This window comes from Gavialis gangeticus, unplaced genomic scaffold, assembly GCF_001723915.1.
Source record: "Gavialis gangeticus isolate Ggan-Ray unplaced genomic scaffold, GavGan_comp1, whole genome shotgun sequence".
NCBI lineage: Eukaryota > Metazoa > Chordata > Crocodylia > Gavialidae > Gavialis > Gavialis gangeticus.
Genome location: NW_017729028.1, coordinates 40,838,555 through 40,860,559, shown reverse-complemented (window position 1 = coordinate 40,860,559; position 22,005 = coordinate 40,838,555). Strand labels below are relative to the sequence as shown.

General features: G+C 44.8%; 1 protein-coding gene across 1 annotated transcript in view; it reads left to right on the top strand.

The window, feature by feature from the left end:
• LOC109300087 (protein eva-1 homolog C-like) overlaps positions 1–22,005 on the top strand; it is a gene marked incomplete at its 5' end in the record, with an annotated part of 311,854 nt that overhangs the window by 262,223 nt on the left and 27,626 nt on the right. Inside the window, 2 exons of the mRNA XM_019520695.1 lie at positions 13,454–13,618; positions 20,783–20,953. Coding sequence (XP_019376240.1) covers positions 13,454–13,618; positions 20,783–20,953 — 336 coding nt within the window. The remainder of the gene's footprint in view (positions 1–13,453; positions 13,619–20,782; positions 20,954–22,005) is intronic.

Below are 22,005 nucleotides of genomic sequence, written 5' to 3'. Positions count from 1 at the left end.
GCCAGTGTCTTAACCAGTCTCTAGAGCCTCAGAGGAAGGAGGGGAAGAAAGATGAAAAACATGCAAAATGTATCTGGCCATGGGACAAAGTTCCTTCCTGACCCCATCAGGCAACTGGCCTAGAGCCCTGAAGAATGACATATGATTACAGTCATTGTCTTAACACAGACCATCTTGTTGAGAGCTGGGCAGGAAATCTTGTTCTTCTGAGGACCCATGAAGGGAAGGGAAGATTCATAGATTCACAGAATTGAAATCCACATTAAGTGGAATTACGCTGGTGTGAATACTGTGGGAAGTCTGACTCAATTCATGTCACTGCATGATAACATGACTCTAGTCCAAAAAATAAAAAATAAAAGAGGACATGAAGCCAAAATTACTTGTAGATCCTTCTACCATACATGTTTGCCACAAACGCATTGCGACAGCATGTAGGCTTTTTATTAAATACTCTGTATAGCATAGATTTGCTCCTGAGATTAATTTGCGGAGCAAGAGTGTACATTATGACATCCCTGGAGAAAAATACATGCACACCCAGTCCCCTTTTTGATTATCATTTTGCATGTTTCATTACATTTCAGATCAGGCCTCAGCTCAATCACTCATTTTGCAAGCTAAATATTTGTGGGCTGAACTGATGTCATTTGGGGTTTGAGCATTATGGTGCTTAGGTGCAGTCAGATAATTGCTCCTGTGTGATTGCACAGACAATTGTTTGCAGTTCAACTGTACGTGTCCAAAGCCAGGGTCTGCTTCTAAATCCTGGGCTATTGTTTAGAACACACTTCCTTTGCACCGTGACTTGCTTTCAACTTCAGTTCAAGTCAGATTTTTCCCTTACCCACATCTAATTGAAAGTGAATTATTTGCTTGTGGGTGAAGGAAACAGCTTCTTGCAAGGATTATTTTTACAGTTCAATCTTTGCTTCTAATGGGCTAGCTAGTTTTCTCAGTGGGAAATCTGGAGCAAGGCGAAGAAATGGACTGCTTACCAGGCTGAGTGTTGGGCCAAATTCTGTGCTCTGTTACACTCCCCAGGTGCTCACTCTCTTTGACATTGTACAGGTACAAACTCAGGGCAGAATGTATTTGATTTGCATCTCCCTTGAACCTTCTCCTGGCCTTGATATGCCGGTTTCTTAGGGAATAGGGAGAAGGTGCATTTGATGCTGAATCAGCTATTTTACTTCACTGACAGGCTTGCCGCTTTCATCTTTGTTCAGTTATTTTTATCTTATCATAGTGCTCAGGAGCCCTAGACGTGAAACCATTGCACTTTTTATGTTGAGCTCTATGCAAACACAGAATCCTCTTTTTCTCATCTCTCTCTTGAATCAGTGCACTTTTTGTTTCCGGTAGGTATTGAACTCAGGAACTGCCTGGCTAAATTCAGCTTCAATACTTTAAGATCTGATGCAGTCAGGGACTACATTTTGCACTTCACAGTCTGATCATTCTTTCCCATCTCTGGCTGTATATGATCCCATACCATTATGCAGTAAAGGGAGTTGAGGTGGTTTTATTCAGATTGAAAGGAAGATGGATTTTTTTTTTTTGGAACTACCAGAAAGGTGTTTTTGGGTAGACACTTCCCATTTAGGTTATGCAATTTAACTGCTGTATTTAATTATATTTCTTTATCATGCTTCCATTTTCATTTTCAAGCCAATCTGATTCTCAGGAGAATGTAAATATGCTTAAGATCAGGGCTTTGGCTTCTGTAAATTGTGATAGTTTCATTCTGAAGTGGAAGTGAGTTAATGGAATGTGTTTATAGACATCCTTGCTTGTTACTACATTTTATATGCAATTTTCTTGGGTATCCCATTCTGGCATTTCCCTTTTTAAATGCTTTCAGGCTCACAGTGATAGTCACATCCTCCCCATAATGGATCAATGCTTTCATTTGGAGATGAAGTAGCAAGGTCAGTGGGATCAGGACACCAGATGGAAAAATCTCAAACATTACAGAGAACGATATTCCAGGTAGACTCCTTTTGATTGTATGGCATCTAAAGCATCGGCGTATACAGTGGGAACCTGTATATCAATACGTTTGAAAGAGTCACCGAAAGTAAAGTTGACAATAGACATGTTTTAATGTAGAGTGTACCGTAGAAACCCAATGTTTCTTTTGCAATGAATTAACAGTTGTTTTTTCCCAGGGCACAAGCAATAAAACAAGATTTCTAAGGGGACTGGGGGCTACGATTCAGCTCCATTTCTTTTGCTGAGGTAAATAGTCTTGAAAAGTGAAGCAACTAAGAACAAGAGGCTGGAGCTGTTACAGCAAGACATGGAAAATGGGTTGTGTTTCTTAAAGCCCCATAAGTTGCAGGTCTTTCTAGACCCCGTATCATCATCCTAGAATCATAGCAAATGAGGGTAGGAAGAAACTCAGGAGGTCACATCTAGTCCAATCCTCTGCTCAATACAGGATTGTCCCCAACTAGATCGTCCCAGCCAAGGCTTTGTCTAGCTGGGTCTTAAAAACCTCCAAGGATTAAAATTCCACAATTTCTCTGGGCAACCTGTTCCAGTGCTTTAGTAGCCACCTGGTGAGAAAATTCTTCCTAATATCTAACTTAAGCTTCCCTTGCTGCAACTTGAGCCCATTGCTCCTTGTTCGGTCATCTGCCACCACTGAGAACAGCCCAGCTCCATCCTCTTTTGAACCCCCCTTCAGGTAGTTGAAGGCTTCTATTAAATCCCCTCTCAATCTTCTCTTTTGCAGACTAAATAATCCTAGTTCCCTCAGCCTCTCCTCAGAAGTCATGCTCCCTGCCCCAAAATATTTTTATTGCCCTCTGTTGACTCTCTCCAATTTGTCCCCATCCTTTCTGTAGAGGGGCCCCAGAACTTGACACAGTACGGCAGATGTGGCCTCATCAGTGCCATTAGCCTTCTTCACAACAAGGGCACATTGTTGGCTCCTATTGACCTTATTGTCCACTGTAACTCCCCGGTCCTTTTGTGCAGAGCTGCTGCTTAGCCAATCAGCCCTGGTGCATGGGATTGCTCCGTCCTAAGTGCAGGACTTTGCACTTGTCCTTATTGAACCTCATGAGACTTCTTTTGTTCCACTCCTCCAATTTGTCTAGGTATCTCTGAATCCTAGCTTTACCCTTCAGCATATTTACTACGCCCCGAAGCTTGGTGTCATCCACAAACTTGCTGGGGGTGCACTCCATCCTGTCTTCCTGTTGATGAAGTTATTAAACAAAACCAGCCCTAGGACCCACCTCTGGGGCACTCAACTTGATATGGGCTGCCAGCTAGACATCGAGCCATTGATTGCTACCCTTTGAGCCTGATGCTCCAGCCAGTTTTCTGTCCACCTTACAGTCCATTCATCCAACCTGTATGTTCTTAGTTTGCCTGCAAAAACGTTGTGGGAGAACTGAATTAAAAACCTTGCTAAAGTCAAAGTATACCACATCTATTCTTCTACCTGCATCCATGTCCATGCTCTTCCTGCATCCACAGAGCCAGTCATCTTGTCCTGAAGGCAATCATGTTGGTCAGGCATGACTTGCCCTTGGTGAATCCATGCTAATTGTTTTTAATCACATTCTTCTTCTCCAGTTATCTTTGGCACAAATAGAAAAATCCCTGATGACAATGTGCTGAAGACATTCTGGTGCATACAGAAGTTCAGATAATAATTAACACTCTTGTAGAGGTCAGAGTTTTGCCAGAAATGGGCCTTCTGCTCTACCTGCTTGGTAGGTTTTGTGGTCTTAGGTCAGATTTACATGAGATCAGAATTTTCCCTTATAATCCCATGGAGAGCAGCTTTCAGGGCAAGAGCCCCGTCCTGCAAGGTCCCACTCATGAAACTGCCTGTTATGAGTATTAACAAAGTGAATATGGCCCTTAGTTGATAGCACATTGAGACACTGACCTTAGTGAAGTTGAATTATTGCACTCAACAGAACGTAGGCTAGAGTGATAACAAGGAAAACACATGTGTGGAGCCCCCCCCCTGTTCCTGAGGAACATTTCATCAAACCAATTACAATCTACATGATTTAATAGAAAGACATATTTAGCCTTCAAAACCTCATGCTCTTTCTTTCTTTTTTTCTAGATCATTAAGAACTGGACAGCCGCCAAGGCCATCCAGCTTTCCATTTTCCCACAGTGTTTTTTCCATCCTTGCTGATTGCACTTGGCATGGAAATCACAGCAGTGCTCGTTGCATAAGAGCACTCAGTAGGTGCTCAGTGACGTCCTCCTGTTTTCTTTTTGGAGTAAACTAAAGCCCACCCCAGCCTTGCTGCCTGTCCGATGCAGTTTGGTTGATGCAGCAATGAAAACGTGACTATAATTTGCTGCTCCAGAAAATTGGCAGTTACTTGCAATAGCGATTTCAGTTATATCTGGATGCCCAAAACTTACTGTTCCCCCAGGATGTGTGTGGAAGCAATAGATAAGATGTGTGCTTTCCTGAAAAGTATATTGGCTGTATAAAGAACTTCTCTCAAACTATAGGCCATATAATTTAAGGACAAAGTTCAGTGCTACAGCATTTTGCTTTTTAAAGGTGTTTTTTAAAACCAGGGTGTTTTTAAACGATTTTCAGAATTCAAAGGTATCTAAAGGGATTTTCCTCCTATTTTCCAATTATCAGCTGAGGCCAAGCTTAGGAACTGTTAGCACCAAAGGAGAATATCTCCAAAGCTAGGACTGTCTGACTATTCAGACTCAGATTGAAAGCAAGTTTTATACTTTCTTCATAGAGCCTGGATTTTAAGGTCCAAGAGAACATTCTGCTAAGTTACCCTGACTTCCTGCATGCTGCATGTTGTTGAATTATACTCAGTGATGCCTGTGTCAACCTCAGTATCTTTTATATGGCAAATATTGCACGTATACACTTGCATACAAAAGTTGTGGGGTTTTTAATACTGTGGCTGCCTTTAATAGTGCACCTCTAAGCACCAAACCTTCTCCACATGGTATCTGTTTGTTCTTGGGTCTGAGTTTGGGTCCACTGCTCGTTCTTCCCTTGTCCGGGGTCTCAAGCATGACGCTGGCATCTCACGAGATCCTGGGAACTGTCTTAATTGATCGGATTAGTGGTTTGTCTAGTGTCCTCTCTCTGATGGTAGCCATTATTGGACACTTGAGCAGCAGAAGGAAGTCATAATTGCCCATATTGGGCAATCATGCCGTTATTGGGAAATCATTCCACAAGGGGAACCTGTTGTGTTCATTTTTGGCATGGGTGGTTGGCTCCTGTCAATCAGTGGTTGGCTCCTGTCCTGAAACCTGAAGGCTCCTATATTGTATTGCAAGTATTCTGCCTATCTAATGTAACCCTGGAAGTTATCACTATCGCAGGTACTCTGCTTTCCTGGTTTGGATCCTACTTTTGTGACATGCCTTTTGTAGGTCTAGTGGACATTTAATGCCTTTTCTTAATTTCAGTTTATCATCCTTCTGCTATGCTAAGTATTTCCTGTGCTCATTATAGCCATGAGAGATGGGCCAGAAACCCATATATGGATGCACGTGGATTTTTTAGGAAGTTAACATCTACGGGTGTTTTTTGTAGCTGTTGTTCTTGTAGACCATCATCCTGTTCCCTACACTGTAAGGTAAGATAGTTGCACCCAAAGTTCCCCTGGATATCTACATATCTCTGGAATTGAGGCACCAAGGATCAAATAGCCTAATCTGATCTACCTTACTCTTCTGTGTAAATCACAGGTAGCTTGATTTACCCAGCGGAGGTATTCTGGTGCATTTAAGTCAGCTCGGCATCAGACCATTACTCTAACAGTGACTTTGCCAATAGCTGTTACTTACAATGGCAGACAAAAGCATCTGGAAACAACGATGCAGAGATGATAGGCTCAGTCCAGCTCCCCACACTAGCACCTTTGTGACACTCCTATGATATAAATGTGTGGAAAGCTCATGCTGTTATTCAGTAGTGTGGAGTTGGTGTCATTGGCTTATGTGTTTTGGGTGGAGATAGGACATAGCCTGAGTGCCAGAGAGATCCAGGTATCTTGGGCTGGTGGAGATTCACCTTTGGGGACGAATGGCTGGGTGGGTGGCATTTGGAAACCTCAGGAGGCTTGAGCCCTGTGGTATTAATGCAGAACTTTATTAAATTTGAGACCATATAAAATTGAACAAGGCTTGGATTTCTGTGCCCTGGGAAGAAAGTCTCTCTTTGTACCTGAAAGCATCTGTTGCAGAGTGGCCTCCTTTTGGTTTACTTCCTTTCCAAATACAATATGTACACAGCAGCCTGGTGGATGCTTTTCTGCTGTGCCCTGTGGAAAGCAAAAGCCACATCATCAATCAGGCTTGTGATTCATTGGCAACAGCTGCTAAATGTTTAATTACATTTCAAATGTGAAAGAAGAACTGTCAGGAAAACGGACCGTGAAATAAGGAGGAGAAAGTGCCCATGGACAGGACACTCAAGTTTTCGTTGCTCGTAGATACAGCTGTTTGTAATATCACTTGCTTATGTTCGAAAAGTTGAGATGGAATAAAATAAGTGAGTCAAAATGTGAAACGCTATATAAAATCGTAGCATGGGTCATTAGAGGTGAGGCTAAAGACAACATGATAGACAGCATCGTACCTAGATTCCTGGCAGACCCGGGCAAACTTTAAAAGACAATTCACTTAGAGGTCTCCCCATTACAGATCTATCTCCTGGTTTGCTACAAGGAGTAGTCCCAGCTTAGGGGAAGACAGCAGGGTTGCTGCAGGAGCAGTCTTGATAGGTGTGTTTGAACCTTGCCTGGATCCTGCTCCTCCTCAGACCTTTTTACTGTTTCCTCCCCAGCAAGAAAGTGGAAATTTTACTATACGTAAAATGGAGGCACAGAGTTTCTGCATCTGTTTAACACAGTGTCGGATTGTGAGAAGCAAACCCTGGGAGGTGCAGGGTGGGCTCTTTTGAGTCAGTGTCTGTGGTATGAGTAGGTGGGCTGGGCTGCAATGGGGAGATTTTCCCAGAAAGTCCTGTTTGATTCCCACATGACACTTGAGGCTGCAGGAAAATGGACTTACTGTAGTCTGTGTGAGTCATTTCCTTCTGTCAGTGGTTTGGAAGAGGTCCGTACAAAAACACTTCTGCGTGAGATCAAGGAGCTCCTTTTTTGGACTTTGCATTTACTTTCAGGCTTACGTTCTGTCTTACTTTGGGCCAAAATGTCTGCTGCTCAAAATAAATGAATGAGATGTAAAGCCGAGGTCTTGACCATTTGAAGTAATTAATTATCTATTATTTTTTCATGTGAATAGAGATGTTAAACTCTGGTGTCCTGAACAAATAACAACTCTGGGACTTACTTTCTGCCTACCTAAAGTCCCCTGTAGCTTCAGCCTGATGTGAAATTCATTTCCTGTCCTGAACTGTTGCTGTGCATTATTTAAAACCTGCTATTCAATCATAGTGTTGCAGTTGCTACATATGGTTTGTATATTATTTTAAATGCCCAATGCTCCCTGCTCGAGTGATGCAAGTGGTCTCCTTTACCTCTAAGAGAGTGTGTGGCATGGTAAGCAGAATATGGTCCTCAATTGGTACAGGGCACAGAGAACAAAAAAAGCTCCATAAGCTCTGGTTACTATTATTACTAACAGTAAACATGCCACATAAATGCATTATCAAAGACATAGTGTTCTTACATGCGTGTGTTTTTTTCCCCCTTGCATTGTGCTTTTCTTGTGCTGTGTAGTGGCATACTTGCACTAAAATCCAGATTATGTTGACTTACTGGATTTTCTTTGGCAGCAAGTAAATCACTCTTAATGCCGTGGTCTTGAGAAGTCACACCGCTTACATGTGCAGAAGAGAAGCATTTAAACAGGCTAACAGAGCACGTTTACATGCTCATTAATGCACCATAGTCACTGCACATTAAGTTTAGTTCTTGGTTAATCAAGTACTAAATCAATGTGCAGTAACTCGTGTTACTGTGCAGTAGCACCAGCGCATGGGTTTTTAGTGACGCTTACTGCACAGTAGCATATTAGCATGGTTTTTGCCTGGCACACTACTGCTCAGTGTTATTAGGTTACCGTGCAGTTAGTGTCTTGTGTAGCTGCACCCAAAAAGTATAATTTAAGGACTCTAATGCATGAAATATCCCTTTTTTATAGCAGGACTTCATAATTTAAAGGTTTAAACCTCAATTTCTCAGAACAGCCCTTCAGTTCTGAAAAAAAATGCATGTTGGCCGTTTATCCACAGTACATGTTTCAGTCTCGAAAAAACATGTTGAGCTGTAATTGTTGTTGGCCACAGCCTGCCCAAATAAAGAGTCAATTGCAATTTTCTTCTGTGAAGGAGTCACATGCTGTTCAGATCACACTGTACCTAAAATATTAGCAGCAGGATTTGTTTAATGTTCTGCTGGAGCTGTTGTAATGACACTGAACTCGCAGAGCAAACAGTATGGGCTGGAAACGCACAAATGAGCATGTGGTAGAGAACTGGATGGAGACCAACCCAGCCGGGGCTGCGTGATTTAGGGATGAACTCTCCGGGTGCTTTCTTCCCATCGCCCAGTGGCCGTGTGCTGGGAAAATGAAGATGAGATAATTGGGCAGGCGGGCCAGGGACTGCGCTCGATAACTCAGGGGTGCCTTCCACCTCTCTAGCTGGTGTTCCCATATGAGGTTTGATCTTTATCTTCAAGCCCCTTTGCAGGGTCACCCCAGATGTTTTGGGTGCACACTCCCATAATTTGGGGGTGGTGCTCAGATAAGGAGGCTGTTGGGCACCATATATAGAAACAAACAGACTAACAGGACAAATCTGACTCCTGTTCCCAGGCCCATAAACCTACAGACTCCTCTCTCACCGAGCCACTCAGTTTTTCCCGGGGGTTTTGTGCATAGGGCCCACTGGTACCAAAATATTTCCATCTTTGACTTGGTATCACATTTTCTCTCCTGATCTTCCCAGTATATAAAGCTTATTCTGCTTGTTTTGTTGGCTGGCCTGCTTGTCCTACTGGTGGACTGAACTTCTCAAACGTAGCACATGCTATGTGTTTTTAGGACCCGTACCGCAAATAATGATAAGTGTAACGTCGGAGGCACTTTCAATGACATGTTCAGAATATATTTCTTACAGCTCCCATGGTCAAGTTAGCTCTTCCCCCTCTTGTGAGAACTGCAGGATGGGTTTCAAAGGCACCAGATGTTTTAATTTTTCTTGCACAGTTGGCTGAAATACAGGAACCAACTGGAAATCGCTTGGAGACTGCACTTATGTGGGCCTTTCACTTTTATTTTCTTTGAAGCTCAGGCTCTCTCTGCTGTTTGTCAGGATGTTATCTGAGTAGCAGATCAATTAGAATAAGAGTAGATGTTGCATATTAAGTCACCAGGTCCAGCCTTTTCCAGCAAAGGCCGTTTCCTAAGAGCACTAGAAGAAATATGGCCCAGTGATTAATTTGGTTGTTAACCTGTGTTTGAGTCCTGGCTCCATCACAGATTTCCTTTACGGGACTGGGCAGGTCCTGGCCAGAATTTTAAAAGTATAAAGATGCAGATAAGCACGTCATGGGATTTTCAAAGCCTCCGAATGTCCAGTTCACATTGAAAATCAGTGGGCATTAAGTGTCTGGGTGCTTTTGAAAATCCCGCTTGGCACTTACTTATCTTTAAATACCTGAACGCCTTTGGCAATCTGGCTGTTAGTCTCCTAGCTGCTCTCTTCCTTAGCTGTAGCAAGGAGATAAGACCCTCTTCCTACCTTGCAGGGGTGATGAGAGGATAAATACATTACGGACTGTAACGGGTGTACTTGGTAGCCGTGTTGGTCTGAGACAAGAAGACATAGAAAAACTAGAACTCTTGGTTCCAAAACAATCCCTTTTATTAAATCAACTGGGAAATGGCAAGGACAATTTTCTTGCACTTTCCCAGTTGGTCTAATAAAAGGGATCGTTTTGGAACCAAGAGTTCTAGTTTTCTGAATGTCTTACAGACTGTAAGGCACTCAGCTACTGTGGGGAAGGGGGCCATCTACTGTAGGCAGATAATCAGCTTGAAGTAATAGGGCCCCCCAGCTTCCCTGGAGAGATTATTGATCAGTTGTTGGCTGCTTCAGTGAGACTCTGCTCCCTCCAGAAGAAAGCTCCTAACTTTTATTTATTAGAGTTAAGAGTTGTGCAACTATCTCATGCATTGCAGAGAGTAACTGTGGTAGAGATTTTGATGCCTTTGCATTAAAGTCCTTGATGCGAGATGGAGCAGGGGGTCCGTGATTGTCAGAGGCTGCTGAGTTGTTATCATCTGGAAATGTCTCGTTTAACATGTAGAAAGCAGGGTAGATATGTACCTTGCAGAATAACTAAATCGGAGATATATGCAGAATGTACGTTTGTGAGCCCAAACGAGCTTCCTCATTTAAGATGTGTTAGATTTGGCACTAGATGCATTTTGACAGTCTGTGTGTGTGTTGGGGAGAACATCTTTAAACCAACACACATCCTGGACTTTGTTCCCACTCCAGTATTTGATATTCCTCTGGCTTCTGTTTAGCTGCCATCAGGCCATATACTTCCTTTGCTGAATTCCCCTCAGAGAACTCTTGCCAATTCAGGTTTCTTGAGAAATGACTGTGCCAGTCTGTTCCTATTCAGAAGCTATTTTCTTTAAAAAGTCTGTTTCCTGACCTGGTACAAGTCTAATAAGGCTGGAATTGTAGTGCTGATGTCTTGACAGCCAAGCCTTGAAGGGGAGTCAGTAAATATAGTTTGAATATTCAGCCTCAGCAGACTGTAAGTAAAATACAGGGTCAGCCAAGAGGCCTGGATCACTTCTTGACCCTTAATATTTGTAGCTGGGCAAGTTAAATAATGACCAGGGCAATCAGATCTCATGCTTCAGGGTGTTAGCTGATGGCCTCCACGGGTCAGGAGGGAGTTGTCCTCCTCATTTAAAGTTTCACACTCTGCCAAGTCTTCTTCCACGTGCCTCCTCCTCAGGAAGCGCAGCCAAAATGGCCATTTTGTCTTAATTTTCATGCGTAGCATCACGAAGACAACAGAGGCATTGTGCTTTCTGATGGAGACTTTGTCTGTTCACATTTTGTTATTCTCTTACCCTAAGATCAGATCTTCTGACCAAAAGTATTTGGCTGCTCTCTTCCTATCAAAGCGTGTTATCCTCTGGAGCAATGTATATGGTGGCTGGTACTGGAGACAGAAAGCCAGGCTAAATGAGCTGGCATGCTAAGGTTTATGTGGCAAAAGTCAGTTTACTGTGGTTTCACACCTTCAGCTGGCATAAAACAAGATAGCGCCTCTGACTTCGAGGCTGCGCTGACTTAGGGCAGAGGATCTGTCCCAATAAGTGTAAGAGGTGAATACTGTGGTGTTGATATGATTTGTCTTGGCCTAAAGCAGGAAACTGAAGAGATGATTGTTTTGGAGTCACCGCTGCTGATACTGTACCTAGCTTTAAACGATGTAACTCAAGTGTTACTAGCAGTAAAGCACTGTGCATAGCATGGGGCGAACCCATCAAATGCTCATGCAGCTGCTTGGACTGATTTTGCAGGCTGTACAGCTATGGCAGCTCCACCACTAGTAAGTTGAATCCCCTGAGCTAGGTGATTTAAAGCTTGCTTGGTTAGGTCTCCAACAGCTGGAATCATTGCACTGAGCACTGTTTGGTTTGTAATTGAACCAATGAATGGTTCCCATTTAAAAACAAAAAAAAATCGGCAGTGTCTCTCTCAGGGACAGACATTCAAAAAGCCCGAGCCTGAATTGATTCAGTCTTTGCAGGTTAGTCTAACCTGCAGAGAGTGAACCGCTTTGCAAGTGGATAGACATGGCACATGGCTGCAGTGATTCAAGATAGAAGCCCTGGGGTGCTAGAGCAGCCCTCCCTTCCCTTCCTCGGGGAAGCTGAGCTGAGGAGGGGGAGCCTGGCAGGCCCCAGTGGCTCCCTGACACCCAGGAGCAATCCGGGCACACAGGGCTCCCCAGCCCCAGAGGGGAACTCTTCCCCCTCCTCCCTCTCCCCTACCACCACGGGGCCAGGAAGGGGGCCCTGTTCGGTGCTGGGGGGTTCTTCTCCCTCCTCCTCCCCTTCTGGCACCATGGGGTGGGGAGGGGGACTCTGTGAGTCTGCCCAGCCCCAGAGGGGGATTCTTCCCCCCATTCTTCCCTCCAGGGCAGGGGGAGGCTCTGTTCCATGCTGGGGGGATCTCTTTCCCCTCCTCCTCTTCCCCGCAGAGGGGCAGTGGGAGTGCAGAGCTCAGCTGGGCAGGGTGGGGTGTGCGGGTGGTGGATGTAGGGACCCCCGCCACTCCCCCCATGGCTGCATACACAGCCAGGACTTCAGCCCCTGCTGCTTGGCAACAGCAGCAGGTGGGAGGTCAGGGTGCTCGTGTCCAGCGCAGGTGCTGTTCCAGCCAGCACTGCACTGGGGGAGAGAGTGGAGCCTGCCTTATCCCCCACCGGGGCTCTGAGCCTCAGCCTGAGCTTGCAGCTTCAGTGCTGGAGGCAGGCGCTTCCCCCACTCCCCACTGTGCAGTCCTGCACTGGCACTCTGCTGGGAGTGGAGGGAGCCCTGCCCCTGCTTCCCCACAGAGTCCAGCAGGGGCTTCTCCATCAGAGAGCGAGTTGCAGGCGTGGCACAGAGCTGCAGGGATAGACGTGGCTGGGCAGGCTGTGTGGGGCTGAGCTCCTTAGCTAGAGAGCAGAGGGGAGGGGCCAGCCCTGCTGTGGAGCAGAGAGCCCCACCCAGCTCAGAGAGCATGCTGGAATGCTGGAGGTCTCTGGTTTATCTTAAACCAGCAAGGAGTCTGGGACAGACATTGCATAAACTAGTTTGAGCCAAATCAGTTAAGTCTGATACTACATTCAACCAGGTTTATCTCAAACCAGTTTGGGCCATTTTGAAACTGGTTTATGTGCACTGAATGTCTGTTCTGTTACAGGTTTAAACCAGTTTCTGATCACTTAAACTGGTTTATGTGTAATGCCTGTCCCTAGCCTCACTGTCATTCACCTCCCTCCCAAGGAGCTGTGTGTCTCAACTTCAGTGACAAGCATTGACCTGAACAGTATCATTGCAATGTGGAAGACACAGAAATACAATACATCCTTTTTATTTATAGATGCCAAGAGATGTCAAGATATCAAGGGACTTGCCACCCCAAAGATCTTTTTTTCCCCATCTAAACACTGAGACAAATCTTGAGACTGAATATGTTCATTATAATTAAGGTGAGATCTTAATGAGTTCAGAGCACCTTGTATCCTGATCTCAGATCTCTCTGCTTAGGCATTTAGAGCGCACACATTATGGTGATAAATGAGTGTCTCTCTGGTCTGCTTACAGTATAATTACCGGTTGCGTCTGTAGCATAACGCAATAACTCAGTTTATTACCAGCTGGAATAACCCATCCTAACAATTGTGTTTCACTTCTGCTTCCCTTTCAGTTCCCAAGAAGCTTCTGCATGAAACCCAGCCAAAACAAACCCACCACCGAGGAATTCAGCAACCGCATTTTCCACAGCAGCCAAGAGTGCATGATCCTAACGTTATAGGGGACGGTGTGTTCTTTTCCGATGCTTCTTCTCCCATTATAAAGAGCACTCTGCCAGGTAGCTATGGCTATTACAACACTGACCCAAATGTTATTGTAGTGATAACAATGCTAAGAGTCCTTATTAATGAATGTGAAATAAGAGAATCCTTATTCAGGTATTTGTGTTGGTCAGATGCCCCACCCTGTTCTCAGCATTGGAGTCACTGTTGTTGTGTCATAACACAAGTAAGGAGCTCCTGATTTTGTGGGTGAATGAGTTCATTAGACAGGTAATGGCATAGTCTGTGTAAGTCAGCAAAGTACAACCATTTCTGCACAACTTTAAGGTCTGATCTTATTACTCTTAAAGTTAAGGACAGAGTTCCCATTTACTTCGGCAGTGAGATTAAAGTTATGGCAATGTGCATATACCTATATCCCAAGATGCTTTCACATTTATCTGATACAATTGCAGAGATAAGGAAAGAATGAGAAAGTAAGAGGTTCATGCAAGTGAGAAGAGATAAGTTTCTAACTGAGCTTGGAAATGGGGTACAAGTTCTGTGAGGGGCCAAGCAGAGATGCGTGGAGAATGGATTTATTTTGGTTCAGTGACGGAACTGAAAAATTGAAAAAAAACGTCCTTTTAGATTGACCTAATGAAACAAAAAAACTCAAGAAAAACGTATTTTAGGTGATCCAAAATACATTCTACTTCTACCTACAGTGAATCATTTTGTTTGGCGTTCTGTTTTTAATTCTTTGTTAAAAGTTAGGTGAATTCTCAGAAAAAATTGACGTAAAAGTCAAAATGTTGCATTTTGCAGATGTCAACAAGAAATGTTTGGACTTTCTGGACAGTTGTTTCCTTTTACTTCAGCCAAATGATTTATCAGATTTGATCCATATTCACAAATAGTTCTGCTCATGTTGAAACTGCATTTTCCAGTGAATCTCCTGAAAAAAATGTTGTCTAACTCTGGTAATAAAGGCAAAAGACAGGGCAGAGCGGCACCTTAAGACTAACTGGATGCGAGAGCCATGGCTTTCATAGACAACAACCCACTTCATCAGATACTCACTGAAGTTGGTTGTTGCCTGCAAATGTTCATGTCTCTCTCAACCAGTTTGTCTCTAAGGTGGCACCTTGCCCTGATTTTAAATTAATATGGGCTAGCCACCTGTCTGCAAAAATCAAGCAGGCCTGTTTCAAAAAATATGGTGCTACAAAGGAGGAGGCAGCGGGGATGAAAGGCTGCTACTGATAGACAAATGGATTTGAGAAAGACACAATCTCTAGGGTAGGCATGGGAATAAGTGAACCAGAATCAAATGAATGGCAAGCTTGTGGAGAGGTTTGAAGATACTGTATAGCAGCCAATGGCTGTTTCAAGGTGTGTTTTTGTTGCAGAAGGATAGATTTTTCTCCCCTCTGTTATAACCACAGTGGCTTTTTCTGCCTTAACCATCTATGACTGTACTGTCTGACAGATTAGACAACCCGTTCTGTTACTTGAGGGTGCTCATTGCTGGAGTGCAGAGTACTCTGATAACCATTCATTTAGGAACTTGGTTGATTTTTTTAAGACCTATCTTTCTTTTTCTCAGAGCAGGGGAGAAAGAAATGTGAAATTCCTCTTACAATTCCACTGAGGAGCTTGTTCTTCATTCCCCATCCAACAAGGCACTTGCATTGTGTTGTGTTGTTTGTGCAGAGTGGATGGAGCCCAGCAAATCCATATCTCTTCTGGGCTTTTGCCGGCCAATCTCATACACAGCACACAAGTTGGAGGAGCCCTAGCAAGGGGAGTCTTGGTCCTAGTGAGATCCAGCCAATTCCAATTATGAACATTGTGAAAATGTAGGAGATGAAGTAGGGGAGTTGATGATGGAGGGGAGCTATAGATGGAAGGAAAACTTAGGGAGAAGGGAGTGGTTACAGAGGTTGCAGCCACCTAATACTGCCCCCACCTCCAAATCACAAGTTAGAAGACCTGAGCTGCTGTCATTCATTTATATCATTAGGAAGTTTAATTGGCACTGCTCCTGATAGAGCAACCCTAGTTCTGAGGCAAAGCAATCCTCAATTATTGTCAGAGGAAGAGCAAATTCCTATCATGATATATCATAGAATGACCATGTTGTGTGGGTGCAGGGAAGCACCACAATGCGGTGAGGCAACTACTCTGCTCAAAGGATAGGGCCCAGAGGCTGCCAAATGCATTCATTAGCCATCCAGAATATCTCCCAATGTTGTCATGAGTTCTGAGCTGCTGGGAAACTGGATTCAATAGTGGGGTAGAGACAATCATGAAAGACAGTCATCTTCGGCTGCAAGGGATTGCCGAAGAAGTTTTCATTTTGGAAATGAAATGGGAGGATCCTATTTGTCAGCTCAATCAGCGATGCCATCTGCTCCACTTGCATCAAGTACAATTCCTACAGAATACAGACGGAGGTGATTGGTACACAGCATGTGATGGTTCTGCTCCCTGCTATATCTCATAGCTGATTAGTGGTATGATTAGCTGTTGGCATAGCTTGTGCCCATCAGTTTAGTTATCGCTGAAGACTAAACCTCTGGGATTACAGTGTTTGAGCTTGAACACAGAGCCTTTACCTCCATAAGTGGGGAAAGGATGGAGGGAAAGGGCAGAGAACACATGGCAAACAGCATGTCATATCCCCAGGCAGAAGGATTAGTGCTCAGTTACCAACTTGTGGTGTCTAATTGTGTTCTGCCCATCCCATATGCCTGCCAGTGGTTTACTAATCACCGTGTGAGAGCCTTGGCTATGGGAAGAACCTTCTCATAGGCTAGAATGTGCTGCTGCATTTAGGAGAGAAGATTAAAGGAATTTGGCTTGTGTAGCTTAGAAAAACTGAAGGTGGAGAGGGGATATATTCACTCTGTATAAATACATTGGTGGGGTGAATGCTAGGAAGGGAGGAGGGCTATTAAAGCTGAAGGCCAATGTTGACCCAAGATTGAATGAGTACACACTGGCCATTAAGAGATTTAGACTGGAAACTAAGCTTAAAACTTGTAAAGTTTTGGAATGGTCATCAGAGCAAAGTGGTGGAGGTGAGGAAATGGGATTGCTTTGGAATGGAGCTTTTTAAGTTTGGGAAGGGATAGTGTGGTAGGACTGACATGCTCCTGGACTAGGAAGTAGAGCATGTGATAGGTGGCTTTGAGTGTTTGGTAATCCTCTAAAGGGACTGAAAGGAAACTTGATGTTTGTATGGGTTGCTGCATGTATGGGAAGTGTCCAGTGATGGCATGCTTTAGGCCTTCTGCTTTTTCTATAAAGGCATTGTTTGGTGTTAGGGATTTTTTCCACCTGCCTCTGAAGCCCTGAACATTAGTTATGGTTGGAGCTGGAGATTGGCTTGCGTGCCCTGCTGCTCCAAACAGTACCTGGAAACCTCTTGGGTGCCTGATGGGTCTTGTTCATGTACAGAGCCAAAGAGGCCACCTGATGAGCAGTCAGGAAAGACTTTTCATAGATTTTATAGCCATAGGGCTGGAAGGGACCTCAGGAGATCATCGAGTCCAGCCCCCTGTCCCAAGGGCTGGAAGTCAGCTAGGGTCAAAGGATCCCAGCCAGATAAGCGTCCAAATGCTTCTTAAAGGAGTCCAGAGTAAGTGCTTGCACCGCCTCTGGATGGAGCCTATTCCAGGCCTTGGGGGCTCAGGCAGTAAAGAAGTTTTTCCTTATGTCCAGCCTAAAACGGTCTTAGATGAGTTTGTGACTGTTGGACCTTGTCATCCTTTGGGGTGCTCTGGTGAATAGGCATTTCCCCAGATCCTGATGCACAGCCCTGATGTACTTATAGGCTGCCACCAAGTCAGCCCTGGGCCTGCATTTCTCCAGGCTGAAGAGTCCCGTGGCTCTCAGCCTCTCTTCATAAGGCCTGTTCTCTTGCCCTCTGATGATTTGCGTGGCTCTCCTCTGGACTCGCTCAAGTTTCTCCACATCCTTCTTGAATTGTGGAGCCCAAAACTAGATGCAGTACTCCAGCTGTGGCCTCACCAAGGCTGAGTACAGCCTCAGGAGGATGACATCCTTCGATTTATTTGAGAAGCATCTATGGATGCAAGCCAGAGTTTGGTTTGCTTTACCAGCTGTGATATCACATTGGTGGCTCATGTTCATCTTGTGGTCAGTTATGACCCCCAAGTCTTTTTCGGCCATGTTGCTAGTGAATGTAGCAGTGCCGAGCCTGTAAGTGTGCTGTGTTTTTTCCCCCAAGGTGGAGTACCTTACATTTGTTGGTATTGAATATCATCAGGTTTGTATCTGCCCACTTTTTGAGCCTATCCAAGTCAGCCTGGATCACCAGCCTATCCTCAGGTGTGGATGCTCTACCCCAAACTTTGGTGCCACTGGCAAACTTGGCCAGTCCACTTTTGACACCAGTATCTACATCATTGATAAAGACGTTAAAAAGAACAGGTCCAAGGACGGAGCTGTGGGGGACACCACTGGTCACGGAGCCCCATGATGATTTGCTTCCATTGACCACCACTCTCTGAGTTGGGTCTCGGAGTCAGTTTCTCAGCCATTGGACTGTGATGTAGCCAGGGCCACAGTTGGCCAATTTTTCCAAGAGGAGATTGTGGGACACCAGATCAAAGGCTTTTTTAAAGTCCAGATATATGATGTCAATCTCTTCTCCCTTGTCCAGGTGATAAGTCACCTGGTCATAGAAGGAGATGAGATTGGTCAGGCAAGACCTACCCGCAACAAACCCATGCTGGCTGTCCCTCAGGATGTTGCCATCAGCCAGCTTGTCAAGAATGGTCTGACTTTTTCCAGAATCTTTCCAGGGATTGAGGTCAAGCTGATTGGCCTGTAGTTCCCTGGATTTACTTTCCTCTCTTTCTTGATGATGGGCACCACATTGGCTTTCCTCCAGATGAGTTGCTAAGGGCTGTTGGGATGCTTGCCCTCCTTTGTAGGATCAGGTTGTGGTGCTCTTCCCATGAGCACCTAAGGGGGGTAGTCACATATTTGCTTGCAGTAGTTGCAAACCACTGAGATGTCATGACCTATTAAAATTATTGCATATTAAAGTTAGTTTGTTAGATAGTCTTCACTCGAAAGGGAACAACTTTGCAATGCCACAATAACACTTAACACATGCTAAACTGCTTTAATATATATTTCCTCAAGTTTTAACAGCATGTAGTAAATATTAAGTTGCATGTGTGACACAACCCATGTACTTCAGCTTAATGGATTCTTTCCCTGTTCTGTGGCCAAAGCCTTGGTGGCATCTGTCTTTGCTTTTTGCCTCTGGCATGGCTTAGGTCTTTTTAGAAGATGTTCTGGGGCTGCAGTATGTGAAAGGGCCTGGAGTGTGTGAGTTTTTCTTTATTTTTTTTGTCGGGTATTTTTTAATGGTTGCCTATAAATACAGGGGACTGAGACTTTATGGCCTGGGGGGGCCTCTTCCAGTGCCGGATCCTGTGTCCCTAGAGAAACCCTCGCCCCCTTAACTAAAAACACAACACATCACACAAGGGAGGAGACCCCTGAAACACTTCTACACTTTCTCTGGAAGACCTTTGTCTTCTTTAAATCCATCTTTAACTCTCGACCTCTGCTCTGATTCCTGAAAATTATCATCAGCGGGCACTGGCGAGGCAAGTGGTGAGCTGTGGCTTCCATTGTTCTCTTAAACTCCCTTGAGTTCATTGCCTCATCTTCCAACCCGCCTGTCACCCGGCTTGCCAGTTTTCTACCTGTTGCACTCTGGTAGACGGCACATTCTCTGGGACAAGGGTGGGCTTTGTTACTTGTGTGAACCGTGGCTGAAACAACAACAGGGGCTTGTTCCTGGACTCGAGTTCCTAGAGCCTGCCGTGATGGAGATAATAATGCAAAATGAAAGTTATCCTGTACTTGCATCTTCCCTTGTCTCCTACATTCATCTCAGTCACAGGGTAGCTGATTCAAGGCATCACCTTGCCTCCACAGTTTTCCACTGTTGCAGTTGGAACAGAGCCTAAGAGCCCTGATAGCCAGTCCCACATGCTGCCTAGACATAACCAAAGCATCCTTACTGTATGCTCGAACCGTGCAATAAAGATACAGCGCCACACACACGTTTGCCACTTGCTCCATCACCTTCCAATATCACTTTACCTTAATCTGATACTTAACTTACTATCATTGCCTAGGGGGTCTGTACAGCTTCCATGCACGTGTGGTGCAATGTAACTATTTGCCTTGGGGGTAAGGGCTGCAAACACCCATACAGTGTCAGCACACAAATACCGATTTTCCTGTGCTGCGCCCTGGCGTGGGAAGTGCCTTTGCTTATGTAGCTCAGATGATTTTTCGTGTGCTAGAATTGTCCGTTTCCTGAACTTGATACCTACAGATAAGTGGAAGCCAGATGCAATTGCCAGCAACTGTGCGCTGTTTATTCTCTGCCAAGACCAGATGCACAGGGGAAAGGGATCTGAAAAGTTGTAGCAGCGTCCCTATGTGCTTATGTGACCTGTATGCCATGTGCTGACTTTTTAATGTGTTTAAAACAATGAGTATTTTGCGATTGGCTGCGGCATCTGCCAGCAGATCAAGGTACAGTGAGTGCTCAACAGTGATCTGATAAGGTCTGAAAGGGTCTCTTTCAGTCTCCTGGAATTAGCCACCTTCTCAGCTCCAGTCTTCAACAAATAAAATCAAATGATTAACCCATGTTCACTCACCTCTCTGAAGGGGAAATTATGTCTGGGTGAAACACAAAGAGAGTGTGCTTTTGAAGGAAGTCATAAATGCAGGCAATGATCCGCCCTTCCCTTAAGGAGGCTGGAGAGAAAGCAGCGCTGTTTGCCAGGTGTAGCTCACTCGAGGATTACAGGGAGATACAGCGGGGCGCTGCTGAGCCTGCCTGTGTCTTGTGTGCTGAGTTGTTACAAGCTGAGTGGGTCCCCAGCATTGATAAAGGCTCCTTTGATTTACAAAAGCAAAAAGCCACTTGATTATAGATTTGCTCTAAAGCATGCGGGTGTGTCGGACTGGGGACACGGAAGAGAAGGAGATGGGAGAGGAGATGCTGCCTGGTTGCAAGCACAGCAGCTGCTGTGCAGAGTCTGGCAAAGTTAACTGAGAAGGTGTAAGCTGCCAAACTTGGGTGGCATTTTCGGTTCGGAGTACAGAAGCAGATTCTGCAGCGTTGGGACGGACGGGAATTTGGCCCTCATTTGTTTTGTATTCCAAAACAGAGAAGAAGAGAGGGAGGTCTGCTACCTTCTACCCACCAGACTACAGCCCTGTGCTGCTTCCCGTGGATGAGACACAAGAGCTGGTGTTCAACAGCAGCATGGAGCCTGCGGGCATTAGCACGGAGATGGCACTGCTGAGCAACATCCTAGCAGCTTATTCATTCATCACAGGTAGGTCATGTACCTGCTGTTTCCATGGGCTGTCGTGGCGTTGGGATTGTACCATTGGAACCGCTGGCAGGATCTGCTGCCCCTTTCTCCCTCTGGTTTATTTTTCCATTTGTGTCTCAGCAGGTTTTCCCTTGAAAGACCTGCCAGAAATAGCTGTAGCAGAGGGGGTGATGGTATATAACAGGCTTAATTGTGCTCTGACTTCCCTGGGACTTGCTCACATCTGAAGTTAAATACAGTGTAATCTTATATGCGGTATTATTTCTAATGCTTCATTTTCCTTGAGATCAAAGGCAGGCGCATTAAGGAGGCAAGCTTGTTGTCTTGTAATTTGGAAAATGAGCGACATTTAGATCATTACCCTGCTTGAGACTATTTGGCTTATCTTCAGTTGAAGCGTGAAGATGAAGTAACTTGAGATTCTGCTTGACTATGTCTTTAAATCTCATTTAGGGTGAGATTTCCTTGGATCACAGCTTTCATCCACATGCGTCCTTCATGTGAGACAGGAACTTTCTTCCACTTGCATTGATTTTAAAGAGTCTCTCTCTCCAAGGAGATTGTGAGCCTCAGTTATTACTTTGACTTTACCAGAAGCCAGGTTATGGGCCTCCAGTAGCAAAAGGTCCGTTAGAAACAGGTGCAAGTTGCTCACGACTGCCTTTAGCATGAGGGAGCCCTGAGCGAGCTGGTGGCAATGCAAAGGTAGAAGGAGTCAGCCAACCTGGGGTGGAGTCAAGCTGCTAGGGCTGCCCTAGAGTTACAGCTGGTGCTACAGAGCTGCTGTCTTGAAGAGGTGAATTGTGCTTCCCGTGAGGTTGCACTGCAGAGGCAGGGAATGCAGCTGGGGGGCATGGGGAACTAAAGTGACTTGCTCAAAATCTGGAATAAAACCTAGATTTGCCTAAGCCTATGCAGATTTTCTGAAGCTACACAGAAAGTCTGTAAAAAAGCATGGACTTGAACTCAAGGCTCCCAACTGCTAAACCATCTTTCTTCTCATCTTGCCTCTTTCCTTCATTGTGCTTTGCCAAGGTATATATGGTGGTTGC